Consider the following 24,351-nt stretch of genomic DNA (forward strand, 5'->3'; position numbering starts at 1 on the left):
TACAGCGAGGTACGTCACATTGAACTGTCCTTACTACAGTGTGGTATGTCCCATTGAAAGTCGGCATCCCAATGTAGGACAACAAAGCGTATGGGCTAAATGTCCCTTCATGGAACAGCAAGGCCTATATGGTCTGAATGTGCCAATATGGATCAGTAAGGCCTATTGGGCTCAATGTCCAATCTTGGGTTAGTTAGAGCATGTCCTTATTAGCTCAGCATCCCAACATGAGTTTGGAAGATTTGCAGGAACAGTGATCTCAATGTTTATATAGATATTTTGAGATTTAATTATAATTGTTATAAAGGAAAGTATAAATGCTACAATGGTGATTTCAATTCTTTCTAATAACAATACATAATGTGATTTTTCATTCGCATTGGAAGTATCAGATATTTGTCAGTATTTAACAGAGATGTTTGTTGTTTTATAATTAAAGGATTAATCTTTCTTTGATTAGAAACAGAAGAATTACTATCTATCAGACAAAAGTAAGTTATTCCCCTTGTTATGTTAACAAACTGTTTGGAGTAAGCTTTCTATTGTTGTGACGTCCGATGATTAACTTTGTACTTTCATTCATTGCAGTATTTTGTTTTTGACTTCCATATGGCGCCTGCCATGTTGTTTGACAGAATCATCACGCTGACGGTAAGTGCAAGCTCCCTCCAGGAGTCCCAGACCTGTACATGTCAGTCTGTCAGGCCCCAGATCTGTACATGTCAGTCTGTCAGGCCCCAGATCTGTACATAATGATCGTCATGGTCCTTGATCTCAACATATTTCTCTATAGGTCCCTGTAAAGCCCCATATCTGTACAAGGAATTCTGTATACATAATTCTGTCAGGCCCCAGATTTGTAGGAAATAAAGATAGTGTGTCAAAGATTCCAAAGGTAAGAACTATATGATGCTATTGAAAAAATTGAAGAGTTGGTATTTTGTAATTATCCTGTACAAGCCAAACAATTCGTTCAAGTTTTAAGTCCGTTTACTTCCACTTGGCAATGATCGCCCAGGTGTACAAAGATTTGTGGTTTCATGACGAAGCTTATCAAAAATCGAAATTGTTTACAACAAGAAAGTAGGAAATATCAAAATGAATGTGTCAATATGTACTGTTGTCTTTATCATAATTTTGGCAACTAGATATTACTGTCGTTACCAATGAGAAGCTTGTCCTCAGGTTGAACCCATCTTGTACCAGATTTTACAAATATAAAGACAAAACTTTTGCTAATAATCTGCAAACACCAAGTTTTATCTGGTATACCTTTTTTTTTAACTACAACATAATGTCTCACAGAGCTTTTACCTTAGGAAATAACCAGGGTTATACATGTTGGTAGCTGTGGTCCTCTTCATTTTGAAAATAAAATTAGGTAAAAACTTTTGAAAAAGAAAAAATATTTAAGCATGAACATTGTTAATATGTATCACATGTTTCATCCAATCATGTTTTAGCAATGTCTTAGGAATTTGAAAAATTGATGTCACAAATTTATTACATTGACACTTTGAAACAATTCTCATCTAAATGTCATCATCATACATTCCATTGTTTTGCCAGTAAACTCACTATAGATAAGAAATCACAAAAGAATTTTATTGTGGTGATTATTAGATTGTGTAGCCCTGTTGTAACTTAGATTATCTCTCCTTGTTGCAATTGTAAGATTATACTTCTTTATTTTTAAAATATATGTTAAATTGTATGTATCCCTTGATTTGGTAAATGTTAGAATGTCTTCCCTGCTATATTGACTTCATTAGTTTGTCCAACCTGTTTGATATTAGATTCCCCCCCCCCCCCCCTTTTGATCTTAGATTGTCTTCCCTGTTTTTATATTAGATTGTGTCTCCCCTGTTTTTGGTAAATGTTCAATTGTCTCCCCTGGTAGTACCTGCTGATCAGTGTTAGAGCGTCACAGCTATTTCCTAACACAATATATAACCACTTTTTGGTAGCTACTGCTCATCTATAAAGCACAATGGATTTGTTCGCTATTTCATTCATGGTTTTTTTCTCAACTGCTAAAAAAACCCTAAAATTAATTTTATATTTGAATGCATCAAATTTGATTGCTGTATTTTAACTGTGTTTATTGAGTTGTCTGTTGCTAAATTATAGTACTGTCAGTCTACAAAATATTCTGACTTGTAAATGAGATAATCTACTAATTAATATCAGTAAATAAATATTGCATAAGTTGCAATATTGCATGCATTTTATTTCGTTATGTAATACACTAAAATCTCACAAAATGTGATTTGTATTAATGTATTTGTGTTGTGATTGTTTGACCCTGTGATGACCTCACGATGACCTTTGTTGACCTTGTAGCCTTGCGTCTTTGATTTTTGTAGTTTTTATTTATGAATTTTGTGTTCCTCCCACCAGGTGCTCCACTCTCGTAACCTACTCAGCTCCGGCACCCGAGTGGGCAGTTTCAAGATAGATATCGGGACAGCTTATAGTGCTCCTGGTACTTTGATTTATTCTTGGTCTGCAGAGCTCTTGAAGCCCTGACCAAGTTACCTGCATGCTTGGTACTTCCCAGCATGCAGTTTAATATCTATCAGATACTTTATAAAGAAATATTATCATTTCTTTTAATTTTCACTTCACCATTTCTTTTCAAATTTTTCACAAACACAAGAGGTACAATCTTTGTAATGAGAACCAAGTCCTATAGTGATCTATTGAACATTTTTTTTATCATGGCAATTTCATTCAAATATTTTATTTAGCAAAATGCCAGTAAAGACAGAAAAAAAGAATGAAATCAACATATAACACAATACTGATTCAATCTCAAACACTATGTATCAAAGGGATCAGTATAGCCTATTAACTGTCAACCCAAAAACTAAATGTTCAATAGTAGATTAACATCAAACAAAATATATTTACCACAAGCTAAGATAGAATTACAATAACGTTTTAGACTTACAGCATTGTCTGAAACAACCGATACAGTAAAATAATTGAAGAAGTGTTATCTAGGTTTCTCACCTTTTGTTTTGTACCCTAACACCCAAAAAAGGTCAGAAAATGTAATGAAACATTAGAATACCCAACAAGTCTGCACATTTTATCACTTTTGCTGGAGAAATAGTCAAATTGTTTGTCCTTCCATCACTTTTCCTTCTTGTATGTTTCTTGTATGTTCTTACCTGTCCTCAGGGGATCAGAGTCTGATAGCATGTCACAACTGATTTACAACAAAAAGCAGCATGGTCAGCCTAATTTTAAATTCATGCTGTTTTCAATATAAAAAAGTTAAACAATATATTTGTACATTCTGTTGTCAGAGAAGTTAAGTGAATCTTTCGACAGGCAATTTTTATTTAATGTTTAAAACATTTTTAGAGCCAAATGAAAAAATATATGTTACCTATTTCTAAGCTGATAAGCCTGTTGATGATCTGGACTTTTGAGGATAGATGAGGTGTTGTATGTAGCTATGGTGTACATGTAGCTATATGGTGTAGCTATCGTGTAGCGGGTATATGATAGATCTACCTGGGACTTAAGAGGAATAACTGTAATGGTCAACCTTCACACAGAGGGATGACCACTGTAGTACATGTACCTCGTGGTAATGGTGTATGTGGTGTGTCTGACAGCTGCTTTCCAAAGGAATAACTACATTAATAATAACTAATATCCAAATCAAAGAAATTCTGTACTCATTGGTGGATCCACAGACTGATCCCATGGTGGATTAGAAAAATGATCAAAGGGGGTATTTCAAATAAAAAAAGTAAATCTGTTTTTAAATGGAAATTGACAGGGCTGAAGGTTTCCTGAAAACCAGGAAACCCCCTGGATCGATCACTGGGTAATCATTGGAATAGGATTTGGTTTAAACTTAGTTTAACAGGTAGTGTTCAGTGCCTGAATTTATAACAGAAAAAATACTACAATAAGAAATTAAGTTGCCATGGAAACCTGATCGGTTGTTCCTGTAAAGCAGTCAGGAGGACTGTTTTGTATCGTGTTTCCTGTTTATGATCCCTGGCGTGGAAGTCAGTCATGGTTGCTTTAACTACTAGTCTAACAAGCAAATTGGATTAGTCAGATGATTATCAAAAGCCATGTGCTAAATCGATAATTGAAAAATCTGTAGTACGAAAAAGAAAATGTTAAACAAAAATATAAAGACAACAAACATCTGGAAGATGATAGATTTGCTTGTTTGATTCCGGCTGGATGTTGTATGTTGACTTTTCACAGGCGACACCATCATAAGTAAAGGGCAGAGAAACAAAACAAAACAATGCCTTTTTTTATTAATTCTTCATTTTTAAATGGAAATAAATTGTCTGAAAGTATGGACCATGAAATGATTATTTATATTTTTCACATATGGAGGTTAACACATTGGCAACTTTTTACCCTGAGACCTTATTAGGTTTGGGTGTTTAATGCCTTGTGACGCGGATGGTGTGTCGGAGAAAAGTCAACAAACAGAAAATACCACTTTCTTTGATTTCCAGGCCATTCATCAGATTTTACTTTCCTCCATTACATAATTAGAAATAGATAGAAGATCATTGATCCTTCGTCTGATCCAATGTTAATTATAAACTGTTTGTCTTACCTGTTCACACGAGCGTGTGGGCATGGAGGATCATGTTGCTATGACAACTGACGACTTCTGTGTTGTCCATGGTTAGGTTTGTCAGTCTGGACGTCTATTCCGCTCCAACAAGCCCCTCGGAACTTACAAACTTGACGTCGGCACAGTTTACAATGCCCAAGGTACTGTCTTGAAAAAAAAAAACTTTTGTGAGGAGTACAGGTAAAAAATGGAAAATTGTAAAAATCTTGACGCGTTCATTGACATTGATTACATTTTAATTGTTTTTAATTCATAATATGGTATTATCCTTTAAATTTTACACTAATATGTTCTACAAATATTTTATATATTTATAACTTTCATATTCTATTGATATTTTATATACTAATATATTTTTATTAAATAATTTTGCTTCCTTCATTTATTGTTTCTGTGGTGCTGTTGGCTATCTGATGCTATTTTAATTAACATTTAAACAAATGCTGTGCTTGCTATGCCATGTTAAGTGGTACAACAATAATTCTCACCACTGCAAAAATGCTTATCCCATTCACCCCTAAAGTCACATTTGAACCTTATCAAATCAGAGACTGGGCAATTTCAGTTTATATATGTAAGGGTGAATGGGTTAGCATACATACTTAATGCTCTGGGTAATGCGAATTAGTTATCATCCATAAAAATATATCGGATCTCTTGGAATTAAATCATTTGGATTCTGGGTATTGTAGAGTGATTGGAGAACAATTTTCGTACCACTGATTGTCAATAAAAATGTTTTTGAAAATTATTGCACTTTTATTATTCATATTTAAATATCTTGGAACTATTTGAAGGATTTCTTGTACATCAGAGTATTTTTGTCAGATTATTTGGAATGATTTTTACTAGGAATAATTACATTATTTTGCATCAACATTCATGTATCCTAATTAATTAATTTCCATGTACAGATTATAAGATGCTTTTATACCCAGGGGTGTAGGATACGTTAATTCTACCAAAGGGATTTTCATATAAGGTAAAACCTGAGGCTTGCTGATGGTTTTGCACAAATTTGAAAATGCTGGAATTTCCCTCTCCTACACCCCTGGGCATGAACGAGTATTTTTCTCTCATTCCAATCTCTAGAACTAACTCAGAAACCCAAAAAGTGGTGTCACAATTTCCGCATCATGGCATCGGAATGTTCCTGATTTTGTGACATCACATCCTTTTTGTCGCTTTGTGACATCACACACATGACATAAGGTGTTAGGTAGAAATTCCTAACATCCTTTCTTACCCTGGACAGTTCGCTCATACAGGCAGCAGGAATGAGGGGAAAATATTTCAAGATAATGTACATAAACTTTTAAATTTCTTTCATTTCAGTTTGTTTAATCTGTTTGATAGTTGTAACAGGGAAGTGTTAACATTAGGGTTAACGTAACTGAATGTTGGATTTTCTATATTTTTTTCTTTTAAGTGAAAAATCACTGATTCAAAATTTTCGCAAGAGTGATATATTTAGGGTTATATTTTTTTGCTTGATTTTTAAAATCTGTTGAAACTGTTTCAAGATTATTGGAATTCAATGGTTTTTTAGAGAAGTTTTGATTAAATTACAACAATATGATTTATTAATTTATCTGACCATATATGCATGTTTGAATGTTATTTCAATTTCAAAATTTAACAGTAATAAGATTTATGTACCTGAAAAAAAAAGTATATATACATTCGAATTACAATATCGTTTAATTCTTCTAAAATATATTGCAGAATATTAAAGCATTTCCTTTTAGTGGTTTTTCTTGCATTTAAGATCGGCAGTTTTACCACAAATGGGCAATGTTGACGGACTCGGACGACATCAACGGAGGGGTCAAAGGTTACGTCAAGGTGGACATCGCTGTGATAGGCAAAGGAGACTCGGTCAAGGTTGTACTCCATACTATAGATAATCAAGATTATTGAATGATAATACTGTAAAAAGTTTCAATTTCTTGGGGTCAAACATTTTTGCATTTTTTTCTTGGAAAAAATTCATGGGGGTTTGAATTTTGCCAAATTTTTGCCGAAGAAACAATTTCACACAAATTTTCCATCTGCAAAGCCTTAGTGTAATAATTAAAGTACATGTGCACTTTTATACTAAAAAAAAAAATAGGAAATCTCCATAGGTTCAATGAAAATCCTGTAGATTGGGATCTGTCATAATTTAGAATACCCTCTAGGTTGGAATCCCTGTAGGTTGGAATCCCTGTAGGTTGGAATCCCTGTAGGTTGGAATCCCTATAGGTTGGAATGGTTGGAATCCCTATAGGTTGGAATCCCTATAGGTTGGAATCCCTGTAGGTTGGAATCCCTGTAGGTTGGAATCCCTATAGGGTAGGAAATTTAATATTTATATCCATTTACATTGTGATGCAGATAGTATACTGTAATATAAGCCAAGAGTACCTTTAGGAAAGCATTTTTTTGAGTGTTACTCTTTGATAAACGTATACATCTTTTTATCTTAAATTAGCTGCTACATAAAAGTGGTGAAAATTGACCAGCCATTTTAATTCTGGAAAAATGCTTTGTAGTCAAAGTTGGATGGCATACTGTACCTGAGTATATTATAATTGAACTTAAAACTGAGAACAGGAAGCCTAAAGTCTTCTGTGTCCTACATCTGCTGCTGTATGTTCAGTTCAGTTGTTTCTTTAACAATTATGGAACCAGTTCTGTACAGGTAGAATCTGAAAACTTGCATACTGAAATATAATTAAATACTTAAAGTAAAGTAGTTAATTTCATTCTTTAATTTTCTTTTAAAATTTTAAGACATTTATGAATATCATAGCCACAAATTTGATATATTTTCATAAGGTACAGGTAGGTGTGAGTCAGTCATGGCTGATTTTGTGTGATTACAGGTTCCTCCGAAAACTGATAAGGATGAGGACGACATTGAAGGGTAAGCAACATGACACATCAACTTGTCCTTTATCTGTCTGTACAAAAATGGAAATATTTGTAACAAATCTGGCATCATCATATAGGTAATCTTACCCTGAAGTTTATTAAATACCAATGATATTAAGTAACCAATATTTATTGCAGATTCTTATACGTGTATCAAAATAATCCTACAAGGCAGGATTTTTTTAAACATATTTTTCTTAGTGAAGAAAGGGATAAATGAACAAAAAAGTGCTACTTTTTGTTGAAATCTTCAATTTTACGCAGAAATCTGTTGCTACCGGAGGGTGTTCCTGCCGATCGTCAGCGTGCCAAATTCACTGTGCGAGTGCTGAAGGCAGAGGGCCTACCCAAAATGAATACAGGGATCATGGCTAATGTCAAAAAGGCATTCACTGGTGAAACTAAGGACTTGGTGGACCCCTATGTGTCAGTGTCCTTCGCTGGACATGTGGTAGGTAGTGGGGTCAAAGGTCATCACCTTGGTACCAGGACTTCACTCATCATTGTACGATAGGGTCCTTCTTTGTTCTGTAGTCTTGTGAAGGAGTCAGTGTATTCTAATATATCATGAAACAGCATTTTCTGTACAGATTTTAAACAGTGTCACAAAATTATCAAAATATTTCACAGTTACATGTATTATCCAATTACTAGTGAAATATCTCTGCTAACTACACATGTAATTAGATATCAAATACCTGAATGGTGTGTTGTAATGATTAATATTTGTCTCTATTTACCCTATTTACCCTAATTACCCTAGATTACCCTAGCTTTTCAAAGATTTAAAGACTATCTCCTTTTACCTTATAGGTAAAATAAGTTTTTGAGATTTTTATCTCAGTTGTCATCGTATTTACCAGACGAGACTTAGAGTCTTCCTCAATGTTATTTATAGATTACGTCTCATCTTTATTACTTTAGGAAACTACAGGTATCGCTTCTGTCAGTTATTCAGCTTTGTTCTTTTTCCATACCAAAGTTTGTAAGACAATTCAGACTATAAAATACTCACAACATTGTGAGCCTTGTTTTTTTCAGTGTATGTCCAATCTATGACAGAAAATATTCTATATTCCAAGATTTCCTAGAGGTCAATATATTCTATGCATTGTCAGTACTGCTGGTAAAGAAATTCTATCAAGGGAAAAACTTACACCTCCATTGTGTTTTACCAGGGGAAGACATCGGTGAAGAAGGGATGTTACGAACCTGTATGGAATGAACAACTGGTGTTTACGGAGATGTTTCCGCCATTATGTCGGAGGATGAAGGTTCAACTGCGGGACAGTGACAAAGTCAACGATGACATCATAGGCACGTTCTTCATTGATATCTCCAAAATATCTAATGAAGGAGACAAAGGTAGGACCATGGTGGATCAGTATAAATGGGCTGAAGTCTCGTTAGACACTGTCAACAGGAAACAAAGTTACATAGGACTGACGAAGATATGTATTCAATCATCAGAACACATATTTAAATGTCTAGCATTTCAGCAGTTTTGAGGCCAAAAGAAGATACATAACACATATTCTCCTGAAATGGAATATGGCCAAAGAGAGATAACTCTATATAAATTATGATCCAGTTCTGGAAAATGGTAAAAGGGAGACAGCTCAAGACATTTTAGTCCAATAACTCTACAATTAAATCACAATATTTCTTGTTAATCAACAAATACGGGGTTAAACTCTAGCATTGATTTATTGATTTATTGAGAAAAAGTACTAATTTAGATAATTTAAACAAAAAACATTATTTTTATCTTGTTTTTACCACAAACTGAAAAGTTTCTCTGAAAAATAGCAGAAAAAATCTTATGCTATATCTTAGACTATACCTCTATATTTCGTCAGATGAATTGATGTGTATTAAATGTGGTTCTTTTCTAGAAAAGACTGACGCCAAGGGTGGTAAGGATAAAGTACTTGATCAGCATTTAACTTAAAATATCTCTGTCAATTGAAGGAACACATCTTTTAGTACACACACTGGTTCTGAGGTCGTGGTTCTTCTAGTTGTTATGTTTTTCTTGATCATAATTATTTAATTGTAAATATATTTATAAAAAACTGAAAAACTGATGCATTCTTACCCAGAAAGTTTGCAGTGTACTGTAATGAGGGCACTCTGACTATTTACCCTCAAGGTCAAAACTCAGCGAGATGCTTAATTTTTAGTAAGAATTTTTCTGACATGAATTTAAAAAAAAAAAAAATTGATATCCAGCATCACCACATAGAAGGTGTGCAGTGTTGCATAATAAGGTCACTGACCTGAACTTCAAAGCTGATTCATTACTTCAATTATCTGGCCCCTCTTTGTTAAACTGTATCAGATATCTTGAAGACAAACTTAATTGTAACAACATCAGCCACAGAATGTGTTTAGTGTATGGTAGCTGAGTCACTGTGACCTTCATCTCTAGGTTAAAGGCAAATCAAATGCTAAATTTACCCTCCACATAAATCCTGACATTGTACAAGCATAACTCAGAAAAGTTGTCCACTGTACAAAAGTGAGGAACGAAAGTAAGAAGAAACAAATGGTTTTTTTTCAGCATAAAAAATTCTGTAGTTTACATATGTTAAATTCACGTCTGCTGTCATGAACTTATTCTTGAGTTTGATTCTGTAATAGATTTACTTCATATCAGAAAATTTATCCAGTGATAATTTCACGTTTAACAATAGAAATAATCTACAGAACTCATTAGTGTACAAATTTCCCATCGTGATAATAAATGTACTGTCAATATGAGCGAGGGCAAAATGGAGAAAGTCAAACATTTTTCGGTGCTTATAGCATACTTGTCAACTTTTTAAATGTTCATGGGGGAGGTTCTGCATGCTCAAAATTAAATCAAAGAAATGTGTGTATATATACTCCCTAGAGACAAAATAAATGTTTAAAATTACATCTTTCAAGTTGTTCTAATAGATCGTAGAATGTAGGAATAGTTAAGCAGATTCGCTGGTTAAAACAAAAAAATTAAGGGTCCGAAATTGGAAGTCTCCGTCCTAAAAAGGAAGAGGTGGCAGGTATGATATAACTACATAAATGTCTCATCTTAACCTCGATCCAAGGAAGACAACTCTATATAAATCCAGGTCATTATGGCAAAAATAACGAATTCTGGTCTACACTCAAATTGATATATGAAGAGAGACAGCAGCCTAAGGAAGGTACTAACATAGTGTAGCTTCAGTAAAATATTCATGACCTGCATCAGCTTATCAGTCAAAGGGAGGTAACTGTTACAGTCAAGCTTACTCTTGGTCTGATTGTGTTAGGCCCTCTTGTAAATGGTCAAAGAGAGACAACTCAATACAAAATTTATTTAGTTCTGTAACTGTTGTCAGAGAAATAAAGTTACTTAAGGTAATAGGATTGTGTTACCATTTCTCAGTAGAATTTCTTCAAATTTTGTAGTTATATTGCATTAAAGTAAAGAAAATTTTCTGCCACAAAAAATATAGGTTGTCAGAATTTTAAGGATTTTAAATGGACATTTATGTAAAAAGGAGTGAATTTATTTTTACAAAATAATGTCAATAAAAAATGATAATGACATTTACTTTACATTAATGTATATCAATTTAATAAATGCGTTTTATAATAAATTAAAACACATAGTAATTGCAGGTAAGAGTTATCATTCTTGAAAAACTTCACAGCAGTGAAATAGGTAGCCAGTTTCCTGAAGTACAGAAAAATGGACACATGTGACTCATTAATAAAAAAAAACTGAATTAATGCCTGGATTGCTTTGAAATACTTTAATATTGAGAGAACACACTGTTCTGTCAATTATAAACATACAATATTCATCAGTTTAATATTAAACATAAGAATTTGCAGAAATTGTGATACTGTCTCCCTACATTGGATTTTCAACTAGGGATGTACTTTCTGTTTCCGTTTATCAATACACTCCAATGACCTTAAAGTCTACTCCATTTGACACAAAAATGGTTAAATGCTCTTCCTCATTCTAAGAATGTACCAATGTGTAAGGTTGGTTGTTTGCCATATATTTGATGTGTGTTTACATGATTCCTTTTTAGAGAAGACAGACACCAAGGATGGTAAGCACAAGTACTCAGTACTAACATATGAGGACTAATATTAACCCTATATCTTTAACATGTACCACACTGGACAGCCAACTTCAGATGAAAAAGTTCTTCCAGTGCTTACAGAGGCACTCCACAGGAGCATCTAATTTACCATTCAAAATTATTAGTTTTCTAACAGGGACACCCCGAAAGAGCACCTAACTAACATATAAAAGTTATTATATTACTAACAGGGGCACCCCACAGGAGCACCTTACTTACATATACAAGTTATTATATTACTATCAGGGGCACCCCACAGGTGCACCTAACTAACATATAAAAGTTATTATATTACTTACAGGGGCACCCCACAGGAGCACCTAACTAACATGTACAATTTATTATATTACTAACAGGGGCACCCTACAGGAGCACCTAACTAACATATACAAGTTATTATATTACTTACAGGGGCACCCCACAGGAGCACCTAACTAACATATACAAGTTATTATATTACTAACAGAGGCACCCTACAGGAGCACCTAACTAACGTTATAAAGTTATTATATAACTTACAGGGGCACCCCACAGGAGCACCTAACTAACATTATAAAGTTATTATATTACTAACTCGGGCACCCCACAGGAGCGCCTAACTAACCTATAAAGTTATTATATTACTAACTGGGGCACCCCACAGGAGCACCTAACTAACATTATAAAGTTATTAGGTCACCTGAGACAAAGTCAACCAAACTTGTAAATTATATGGTCCCCAGCCCCCAGGGGCCTGCGAGGCAGGGCCAAAAAGGAATTTCAATTGGAATTAATTCAAACTTGGTTAGCATTATCAGTATTGTATTGCAGTTTGATGGTTTGCACATATCAGTACTGACTGACCCCCAGGGGCTGATGAGTAGGGCCAAAAAGGGTCGAATTGATTGAAATTTCAAAAATCTTCTTCTCAAGACCCATATATGGTAGAATTAAATACTCTTCATAGATGGAAGGGTCTTAAGGTGCTTTACCATAATTCAGCTGACTGACAGAGCCACTATTTGTACATAGTACATATACTACCCAGATCTTTCACACTACTTTTGCATTACATTACATTACATTACACACTTAAGATGTTAAAGTTATTAATGTTATAACAAGTGCACCCCTCTGGGGCACCCTGCTTACATGCATAAGTTGTATCAGTACTATCAGGGGTACCCTACAGGGGCACCCAACTTAAGATGTAAAAGTTATTAATATTACTAACAAGTGCACCCCTCTGGGGCATCCTGCTTACATGCATAAGTTGTATCAGTACTATCAGGGGTACCCCTCTGGGGCACCCTGCTTACATACATAACTTTTATCAGTACTATCAAAGGTACCCTACAGGGGCACCCAACTTAAGATGTAAAAGCTCTACCAGCACTAAAAGAGGCACCTCTCAGGGGCATCCATCTTATACATACAAAACTTATTATATTTCAAACAGGAGCACCCAGCTTAACATGTTAAAGTTATCATAGTACTAACAGGGGCACCCCACAGGGGCACCCTGTTACCTGTTAGCAAATTGTAGTTCTGCATCATTAGGGACAACTGTTAATGTACAGTGTACATATTCTTTGGTTTATACGATCATCTCAGTCTAGTCCTGCATCAATGTTTTTCTTAAATCTATGAATAATCACACTGATAATGAATGTGAGAGTGCTTTACCTTAATGTCTATGATGTATACTGTGGTGACAAGTCTTGACATTAGTAATGGTGACATGTTTTAGGGTTTCTCCCGACGTTTGGCCCCTGTTGGATAAACCTGTATGGGTCAATACGTGACTACAGCCTGCTGGACGAGAACACGCACCTCAATGATGGTCTCGGGGAGGGGGTGTCCTATCGGGGGCGCATGCTCATATCCCTGAAAACAGACATCATTGATAGCGTTGAGGAGGGCTCTAATAAAGCTATGGTAGAGCTGGAACCAGCACTGCCTTTACCAGAGGTAAGCAAGGTCATGGATAGGTCAAGGTCACCTGGGACTTTCTAAGGTGAAGGTAACATGTATAAATGTGAAAGTAAACATGTACAAAGCTAGCTTCCTTCTTTTGTGCTGTGTAACTCAATATCATCCCCTATGTAGAATTTTCATTGAAGTGTCATGATAAAAATGAGACATTTCTTGAAAGTTCAGCTTGGTAAGTTTGATGTGCAATGGAGACGAATTCCTGGACATTTGCACATATTGACATGATTCTGAAATGTGACCGAAATGAAAAAAAATAATATGGGTAAAATTATATGACCTTATTTGATAAAATCCTCATACTGTTATGTAAATTTGCATTATCCATGAATTATGACTTCATGTACCACAGAAACAATTCCTTACTTTTAACCTAAGATTTACATACTTGGACACTTGGTGAAGTGTAGATCAGTATCCTCTCAGATAAGTAAGGAAAGAATAGTTTGTGAAATTGATGAATGACAGTGATGTATAGATATCATGGCTACTTTTTTAAATTTCAGAATGCAACAGGACGAGTAGAGGAATACTTTCTGTTTGGATGTTTCCTAGAGGCCTCCATGATTGACAAGAAGGTTGGAGACAAGCCTGTCCGTTTTGAAATAAGCATTGGTAGGTAATTTACTAAACGGTGATGTAGGGTCAAGTTAACTCATTTAACCCTGAAATTTTATGATGAACTATTCCAACCTTTGAATTAGAAGAGTTCAAATGTGTCTTCAGGGGTGAATGAGTTAAGCTGAACTGACCTCCAGATGTGTGTAGTAAGGCTGGACAATTACATATTACTCGACGTTTATTTGGGGGTGGATAGGCTCAGAAACATGGTATCTATAGGGACCACTGAAGATAATCAGAAACATAAAGAAAGGAAGCTCCTGTTTAAAACCTTATCAAGGGGATGTAGTAAGTCAACCAAAGTAAACATGTTCACTGCACCATATGGCCATCTCATCTATTCAGGGCCCATTAGTAGGTTTAACATTCAAAACGATGAACAATTCCTTGAGTGACTCATATGACCTTAGATGCCTGTTTAATGATTGATCTGTTTTAAAACTCCCCCATGTCAATCATTTTCCTGTTAACTGAACCTGTATTAGGGACCACCTGTATTAGGGACCACCTGCAATAAGAGACTTCATTATTGGTTTGTCAAAAGTGGTTCTGGATTTATGTGATTTACTTTTTTTCCCCACAGCAAATGCTGGAAACACTCTGGATGGGTATAACCCTCCCACAAAGAAGAAACAGGACTCGAGCAGCGAGGAGGAAGACAGTGAAGAGGAAGGGGAGGATGGACCGATGGAGAAACTCAGTACAGACTCTCCAAAGTGGCAGAGCCACACTCCGCCCCTGCGACCAGTCACCCGCGACCGATGCTATTACCACCTACCATTTTACGATGACAAGCCATGCGTGTACATCAAGGAAGTGTTTGAGGACCACAGGCGGAGAATGTACAACACAAACATTATCAACAAGATAGTGGAGAAACTGGTCAGCAGACCTTTATAAAGCCTTGTACTATGTTACTGTCATTCTCCTTATTGTTTTATATAAGTCTTTGACATATTAATATTGCAAATTGAAGAATCAAAAATTTCTTTGTGTGTATAATTTCTGTTTAAATATGTATAAACATTTAAAAAATCACAAATTCAAAACAAAGTTTCTTCCGTCTGTTCACAGGAGGATGGTATCAACGATGTGCATGAAATGATCAACCAGGAGCAGCCCTTCCCAGAGAAGCGTCTCCGGGGAGTGTTTGAAGAGCTCGGCTCATCAGCTTCAAAGTTTGTCACGATAGTAAAGGGGACAAGTGGGGGAGCCACAGCAGGCAAAACCAAACTGGACAAGGAACGTCAAAAACTACTCATCAGGGAAATGGTAGGTTCTGTGGAAATCAAACTCACATCAGATTGAAAAAACAAGTTTTCGGAAAATTGTGCAATTATGATTGTAAATGGGAACAGGAACTTTTACTTAAGCATTCTGGAATTTCAGTGTTACTTAGTAATAATATAAAAAGTAGCTTTATATAACATTTCGATATTTTCATAAATTTTGTAACAACAATGCATCAGTAGAGATGTGGTTATACAATAGAGATGGAGGCTGCATGACATGTACTGGCGTACAGTAGTTTGTCTCTGTTGGTTATACAATAGAGATGGAGGCTACATGACATGTACTGGCGTACAGTAGTTTGTCTCTGTGGTACTCTTGTATGTCGAGGGTCAGTATAACACTAGATATCTCATTGACCCATCTCACCTTCTATGGGTCTATGTGGAGGCTCATTAACTGATACTATGTCTAGTAATGGATGAGTTGGTGTTGAACAGGATCAGATGTCTACCCTTGCTCGCAGTATGAAGGCCACTGTATCCAAGGGAAATCTCAAGGACAAAATTCGCTATGCAAGCCAATACCTGCAACGACTTAAGGGTCTTACCTCGGAGCCCCAGCACGCCCTGCCTGATGTGTTTATATGGATGGTGAGTGGCAACAAGAGAATTGCCTACCAGAGGATTCCCGCAATGGACATCATCTACTCCATCGTAGACGAGGAACGCGGCAAAGACTGCTCCCGCGTTCAGACATTGCTGCTCAAGGTCAGTGTCAAGGTCACTTAGAAATGTCAATGCCTAGTTTCTGTGGTATTTTATCTATAAATGTAAATATTTATATATTCTTCAGCAAATTGTCCGATTTGTGGAATATAAGTAATCCTAGAGATGAGTATATAACTGATTTACTGTATTGTAACATGTTGCGATACAAACAATACATCTTGTTATAAGTATCTATTTAAATTGGTGAATTAACATGAGACAAGAATAAAATATAACAGATATACATGTTTTGGTGGGTGATTGTAAATATAGTGAAATGATCAAGAATGGGTTAAAATAAAGTGCATTTTTTTTTATTATTATTTTCATGTTAACTGCACCTGTATTTAGAGACCACCTGCAACAACATGCGACTTTATAAACTCTCTGAAGGTGGTCTGTTATTACAGTAGAGACTTACAGAGTGTATAAAGAGATACCTGACCTCCATTTTGTGTTGTACAGTTGCCAGGGAAGAAAGCTACCAGTCAGGCAGGCTGGGCTATTCAAGCCAAGGTTCAGGTGTACCTGTGGCTTGGTCTGGCCAAACACAAAAAGGACTTCCTCAATGGACTGCCTGGGGGATACGAAACAAACAAACTTATACAGCTGGCCATCAAACCACAAGGAATTCCCCCACCTTTTATACATTATACAGGTGAGAAAAAAACAACCCTTAATAGAGAATACCACTTTGAAAAATAGTCCCATCCTTCATACAATTTACAGGTGAGAAAATACCCCATCATTCATACAGTATACAGGTGAGAAAATACCCCATCCTTCATACAGTATACAGATGAGAAAAATACCCCATCCTTCATACAGTAAACAGGTGAGAAAAATACCCCATCCTTCATACAGTACAAAGGTGAGAAAATACCCCATCCTTAATACAGTATACAGATGAGAAAATACCCCATCCTTCATACAGTATACAGAGGAGAAAATATCCCATCCTTCATACAGTACACAGATGAGAAAATACCCCAGTCTTCATACAGTACACAGGTGAGAAAATACCCCATCCTTCATACAGTATACAGATGAGAAAAATACCCCATCCTTCATACAGTAAACAGGTGAGAAAAATACCCCATCCTTCATACAGTACAAAGGTGAGAAAATACCCCATCCTTAATACAGTATACAGATGAGAAAATACCCCATCCTTCATACAGTATACAGATGAGAAAATACCCCAGTCTTCATACTCTACACCGGTGAGAAAATACCCCATCCTTCATACAGTATACAGATGAGAAAAATACCCCATCCTTCATACAGTAAACAGGTGAGAAAAATACCCCATCCTTCATACAGTACACAGGTGAGAAAATCCCCCATCCTTCATACAGTACACAGATGAGAAAATATCCCATCCTTCATACAGTATACAGATGAGAAAATACCCATCCTTCATACAGTACACAGGTGAGAAAATACCCCATCCTTCATACAGTACACAGATGAGAAAAATACCGCATATACAGGTGAGAACATTATCAAATCCTTCATACAGTACACAGGTGAGAAAATACCCCATCCTTCATACAGTTTATAGATGAGAAAATACCCCATCATTCATACAGTATACAGATGAGAAAATACCCCATCCTTCATACAGTACACAGGTGAGAAAATACCCTATCCTTCATACAGTTTATAGATGAGAAAATATCCCATCCTTCATACAGTTTACAGACGAGAAAATACCCCACCCTTCATACAGTATACAGGTGAAAAAATACCCCATCCTTCATACAGTACACAGATGAGAAAATACCCAATCCTTCCTACAGTATACAGATGAGAAAATATCCGATCCTTCATACAGTACACAGATGAGAAAATACCCCATCCTTCATACACTATACAGATGAGAAAAATACCACATATACAGGTGAGAACATTATCAAACCCTTCATACAGTACACAGGTGAGAAAATACCACATCCTTCATACAGTGTATAGATGAGAAAAGATGCCACCCTTCATACAGTTTACAGATGAGAAAATACCCCATCCTTCATACAGTATACAGATGAGAAAATACCCCATCCATCATACACTATACAGATGTGAAAAATACCACATATACAGGTGAGAACATTATCAAAGCCTTCATACAGTACACAGGTGAGAAAATACCCCATCCTTCATACAGTTAATAGATGAGAAAAGATGCCACCCTTCATACAGTATACAGATGAGAAAATACCCCATCCATCATACACTATACAGATGAGAAAAATACCACATATACAGGTGAGAACATTATCAAACCCTTCATACAGTATACAGATGAGAAAATGCCCCATCCTTCATACAGTACACAGGGGAGAAAATACCCCATCCTTCATACAATATACAGATGAGAAAAATACCCCATCCTTCATATAGTACACAGATGAGAAAATATCCCATCCTTCATACAGTATACAGATTAGAAAATTCCCCATCCTTCACACAGTATACAGATGAGAAAATACCCCATCCTTCATACAGTACACAGGTGAGAAAATACCCAATCCTTCATACAATATACAGATGAGAAAAATACCCCATTCTTCATACAGTACACAGGTGAGAAAGATACCCCACCCTTCATACAGTTTACAGATGAGAAAAGACCCCACCCTTCATACAGTTTATAGATGAGAAAAGACCCCACCATTCATACAGTTTACAGATGAGAAAAGATCCCACTCTTCATACAGTTTACAGATAAGAAAAATACCCCATCTTCCATACATTGTAAAGGTGAGAAAAATACCCCAATATCTATACATTATTCAGGTGAGATAATAATCCACACTCCATACAGTATACAGGTATTTAGTGTACCCTGCAGAGGGTTAATTAAATTGAAAAAAAAAAGCAGTGTGACTACCAAAAATGTTCTTATGAATATCTCATCTGGGTACCAGTGACATTTCTCTATCTGACATTATTTTACTGATGTGTTTTCTGTAATTTTCAGAGAAGCAGTTATTCCAGTTACGAGCCCATCTCTATCAGGCTCGCAGTCTGATTGGTTCAGATGCGTCGGGACTGTCTGACCCCTTTGCACGAATCGCCTTTGGGGACCAGAGTGTGTGTACACAGGTGATTGAAGAGACACTGAGCCCGACTTGGGACGAAATGCTCATCATCAACGAAGTGACCATGTTTGGGTTGATGGAGGAAATCGCCAACAGCCCCCCTACCATTATAGTGGAACTGTTCGACCAGGATAAAGTGGTAAGTGCTCCGTAAATGGCTCTTGTACTGGTATATGCAGTGGTTCATGAATATTTCTTAAAAATTCTAACATTTCCTTGGGAAATGGTTTTTTAGTTTTTAACTTAAATGGTAGAATAATGTTTCCAAAATTGCCTTATTTAGACAAATTTGCATTTTTGAAATGAAAGCACTGTAGACGAGGATATCTAAATACCAGCATCGGTTCAATCGTATGAAATAGAGATATAGATAACATGATAACCAGCTATTGAGAGTTATTTATAGCTTTAGGAATCATCACAATTTATAATTGAAGAGACTATGTATCATGGTGTTATGGAGCTTTTTACAGCTTATTTAATGCTGTAGGAATAATGCCATAAAACGTTATTAATAGTTAAAGACTTGTTACCTGTAGTTCTTCAGAATATTTAGCTGCCAGGTATCATGGCTAATATGAAATAAGAAATGTGATATGGTGCAATAAAGACAATCTATATAAAAACTATTAATTTTGACATTAATAATATACTTAACAGAATAAGGGTAAATAAATGTGATTAAATTTCCCCATAACTGATAATACATACATACCATTTGTAGCCCATAGTAGCTTCCATATCTATGAATAATAATTGATAATATTTGACCTTAAAAAGGGACACATTGTAACCTGTCTAAATGACCTGATTTCTTTGTTCAGATTAGACAGGTTTTCAGATTATATAGTTAGAGCTATCAGCAGGCCTAGTTTAGTCAGGTATCTGGACTATTAGGGGTTTCGGTTTAGACACAGAACTGTATACTGGTACTTAGAAATTTAAGTCCTGCTTTAAACTTTTCTCTTAAAATTTTAAGATTTAAGTTACAAAAATAACAGTACATTTTAAAACATCAAACTGAAATTATGAAATTCCATATTACTGGTTTTTACCTGTGTCACTTTTCTGAAGTTTTATAGTTTCCTAGCTTCAGTTTAGTGCTTGGCTTAAAATCCCAATTTATTGAACTATTCTTAATATCTGTCATTCTGAAATATAATCGTCCTTTAGCTTTCTGTGCACTTCCTAAACTTAATAACATGAAAGTAAAATAAAGGATGGTAGGTGTTTAATAAATAATTAAAACATACACTGTAATGCAGAAATTTTCATTGCAGTCTTAAGATCTTTTCATGGTTTTATTTGAACAAAAAAAACGGTAAACTGCCAGAAGGTATCATTTCAAATGTTCTTTGTTTCAATTTGATACTCCTTCTTAAATAAACAAAAATTGATGCTGACAAGTGCTTATGCTACCAAGAACTGTTCCTAATTAGATATTTACTAAGCACTTATTAAAAAATCCTCTTCAGAGGGCTGACACAGGTTGTGTTCAGTGCTGAGAGACGAACCTACTATGCCAGCACACTGATGTGCAAATGTTGTCAAACTCTAAACCTGACATGACAGAGCAAGGCGATCCTATTTACAAATATCTGACCAAGTCTATATATAAGTTTAATAACCAGCACCGAGGTTCAAACACTTCAAACTACTTTAGAACTCACAGTTGTTGAGGCAGATAGTTTTATGAAATATATTCTTAAAGTATTAGGCTCCATACAAAACAAACGAAAATGAAACCCCAGTGAAAATTTCTGCTTTACAGTGAAATGGTGTATAGATCTAGTATTTGTCTGACGGCCTTGACCTCTGCTTCGCATTCCTCCTACCATCTCCCATATTGTACCTTAGATTATATACTGTATACATGGTCTGTTTAGGGTAATCTTTAATATAGTGCAATAAAGTATTCTTTATGTTGGTTGGGTATTCAGTAACGCAGACAACATTTGAGTTGTCCCCCTTGCTTTTTCAATAGCCGAGGGGTTTGCTTTTAGTACATATCTTCTCTGCACCTTGAAATTTCTCATGGCAGATTCAATGCTTGTGTGGTTGAGCTATAGCTATTTTGATTGGTTCCAAACATTAGAAACTGACCCGTCACATGGCATGTAGACACTTATTCCTGCTGACCAGTCACATGGCTTGTAGACACTTATTCCTGCTGACCAGTCACATGACTTGTAGACACTTATTCCTGTACTTTGATAGAGCTACTTTGAGATCAAAGCCTGTCAATTTGTTACCGTGGCAATGCCATATGATTTACATTATCTTAATCAAACACCACTCAGAGATCACAGGTATACAACATTTTGTAACATTTTACAGGCAAGGCAGCTTTTATCATCTACAAAGTAGCGCATACAGGGACTTGATTTTTGTCAGGAGAACACCAAAAGGTGCAGAGTAGTTGCATGTATGATGGTATCAAAAGCAGACCCTTGGAGTCCAATATATCCCCTTTTACAAAAATTATCATAATCAGATATTGAACTCTATTAGTTTAGATGTCCATAAAATTTCAGGAGGATTGTGAAAATTTGGTTCCATGCCTTAAATGTAAATCATTATTTAATAATATTCCCAAACAAATCTACAAAATATTGAGCCAAAGGAAACAATGCGCTCTGCAGTTTTAAAAGTCACAATTTTTTTTAATGTTGAGCAAAACAGTATTTAGAATGAAATAATGATTAAGTGATTTAGAGAAATTGTAAACCCACCTTGTATTTCATTTTTATGGAAAATTCAATATTTCTTTGACAATTTTGTAAAATTAAGATTGATATACTTTTACTTTCAGTTTAAATGGGTGACTTTATAATATATTTTCAGTAAGGAAATGTTTCTCTCCCATAAAAATATATCCAATACAGGGACTTTTTTTAATCACATTTAGAAAAAGAACTCTTTCAGTAGTGAAAATATGCTGTTTTTTGCTCAGTTTTAGAAATTTGTAACTTTCATGTTTTCATGGTCTTATATTTTTAATATTTTATTTAAATGATAGCTTATATCATTAAACTGTATTAATTGTTTCAGCATTGTGTTACTATAGTTACAATATAAACTAGCTGCAGAGACAACCATTGTATAGATTTTGATGTTGCACACCATTAAAATACTACTCCTTGGTGTCAAGAAATGAAATATCTAAGCTGAGATTGTAACTTAAAACTTTCACAACTTCACTCTTTGGTACAATTTTGAAATGCTTCACACCCTATTTGATTAAGGAGACATATTCCGATACATTTAATCTTTCGTATAATTTGTAAGCTATAGCTTTCCATACCTACGAGATAGCTCTTGATGTATATGTCTTTGGCTCTCATGTCTTTATCATAAATGTAAATATTCAAAGGGTAAAAGGTATATGCCCATGTTCAGAAATGTCTGCTACATCAGAGATGTGTTAAATTATACGAAATTCTGTCGGAGGAGTAAGGCAACTTTGAATTTGTTTACCCTAGCTGAGGTCCTGACTTAACCAAATACATTAATGGCAAGGAACAGTGGATCAATGGTGACATCATCACAATACATAAAAAGCCAATAAGCTACATCCATCAGTCAGAAGTACCAATAAACTACACAATCTGAAGCTGTGGAAATAAGTCAGAATATATACAAGTACTAATAAGTTACACAATCCACAGTTATGTTTAAATACATCGCATTAAAGTGCAATCTGACCGTTTCCATACCTGCTGATTTTTAGGCAATAAAAGGCCAGGTATGGACAGAACCACGTTCCTATGGGTTCATGCTGTCGTGTGTCGTGCTGTTGTTGTTCTGTAATGTTTTGCCAAGTTTAATTGTTAGCATCCTAACTTAATATTATGTAACACACTCCAAACTACAAGCAAATAGCATATTGGATTGTAGCGTTTTCCTTTCCTTATCATTTGGCAGCAGTCTTTGCATGTAGACTGTTCCCTCATACAGTTTTCTTATTGCTTTCTTAACAGAATGGTATCTTGTAGTTTTACAAAAGTGACAATCTTTCCTCATCATTGATTTTGATATAACATTGTACAATTTTATCAAATCCACAACACAACTTCCTGGTCAACCAGTCATAAAACTTCAGTGATTTCATAAAAAACCAGATACGATCTTACAGAAAAATTATCTGATGGAGTTGTAATCCTTCAGTGAATTATTACCGTGAGAGCGTTTTTAGGGCTAAGAAAGATTCCTTGTGTTTACATGAATGTAAGATAAATTTTACTGGTCCTCTGTGCACGTAGACCAATTTTCACTGCCAACAATTCAAACCTACCTGCATGGTTTCTGTTTATAAGAGAATGGAGTTGTCTTCCCCTGGCTTAGGAGGTTGTGGTTTTCTTGTGGACATGCCAAAGTTGACATTGGTGACAAATGTTGTACTAGTGAAAATTTTGAATATTTATACTCCATCTGTATTACATATTTTTAGTATTAAATTTTTTCATTGCTATACATTTTAGATAGAAAAAAATCCCATTATTATACATTTTTGGCTATATTTTTTTTTCGATGAATATACTTTTTTTAATGTAACCAGTGTATTACATATTTGCTGTATTTTTACATCTTCTAGGTAAGCATTTTTCATTAGTACAATTTTGTTAGCGTCATTCTATGTATTTTTAATGTCATTATATATACATTTCGGTGACATACTGTATAATTTGTCTTTTCATACTGTGTTTTTTTAGTGCCAACCTGTGCCATTCAATGTTAGTTGACAATATTGTCATTCATTTATGAATTAAATGTCCATGGTGATTTGGAAAGTAGCTAGCTTTTTACCATGAGCTAGCTATACTCTTTTTCATTCATAGCAGGCTAACTTTTGTTTTGTATACTTTCTTCTTTCCATTGGAACCTGGCTAGCTTTTTTTATATTAAAGCTAGCTACAATTTCAATGTTGAACAATCTCTTTCATAATAAGTTAGTTAGTTCGTTTTCCTTGGAAGTTGGTTAACCTTTT

General features: G+C 35.2%; 1 protein-coding gene across 10 annotated transcripts in view; it reads left to right on the forward strand.

Annotated features, from left to right (window-relative positions):
* The window catches only part of LOC110467166 (otoferlin-like), a 250,887-nt gene that overhangs the window by 101,915 nt on the left and 124,621 nt on the right, over positions 1-24,351 (forward strand). For 4 of the 10 annotated variants that reach the window (XM_021524133.1, XM_021524135.1, XM_021524129.1 and 1 more), the window contains exons 10-22: positions 589-651; positions 4,683-4,767; positions 6,396-6,511; positions 7,495-7,535; positions 7,808-7,994; positions 8,722-8,908; positions 13,397-13,617; positions 14,145-14,253; positions 14,843-15,141; positions 15,334-15,531; positions 15,990-16,259; positions 16,725-16,917; positions 19,243-19,502. In XM_021524133.1, the coding sequence (XP_021379808.1) occupies positions 589-651; positions 4,683-4,767; positions 6,396-6,511; positions 7,495-7,535; positions 7,808-7,994; positions 8,722-8,908; positions 13,397-13,617; positions 14,145-14,253; positions 14,843-15,141; positions 15,334-15,531; positions 15,990-16,259; positions 16,725-16,917; positions 19,243-19,502 (2,229 nt within the window). Of the gene's footprint in view, positions 1-588; positions 652-2,400; positions 2,486-4,682; positions 4,768-6,395; positions 6,512-7,494; positions 7,536-7,807; positions 7,995-8,721; positions 8,909-11,613; positions 11,635-13,396; positions 13,618-14,144; positions 14,254-14,842; positions 15,142-15,333; positions 15,532-15,989; positions 16,260-16,724; positions 16,918-19,242; positions 19,503-23,093; positions 23,109-24,351 lie in introns of all 10 variants that reach the window. The other 6 variants (XM_021524137.1, XM_021524132.1, XM_021524136.1 and 3 more) reach the window with 3 other exon arrangements.

This window comes from Mizuhopecten yessoensis, unplaced genomic scaffold (genome assembly GCF_002113885.1).
Source record: "Mizuhopecten yessoensis strain PY_sf001 unplaced genomic scaffold, ASM211388v2 scaffold11163, whole genome shotgun sequence".
Lineage (NCBI taxonomy): Eukaryota > Metazoa > Mollusca > Bivalvia > Pectinida > Pectinidae > Mizuhopecten > Mizuhopecten yessoensis.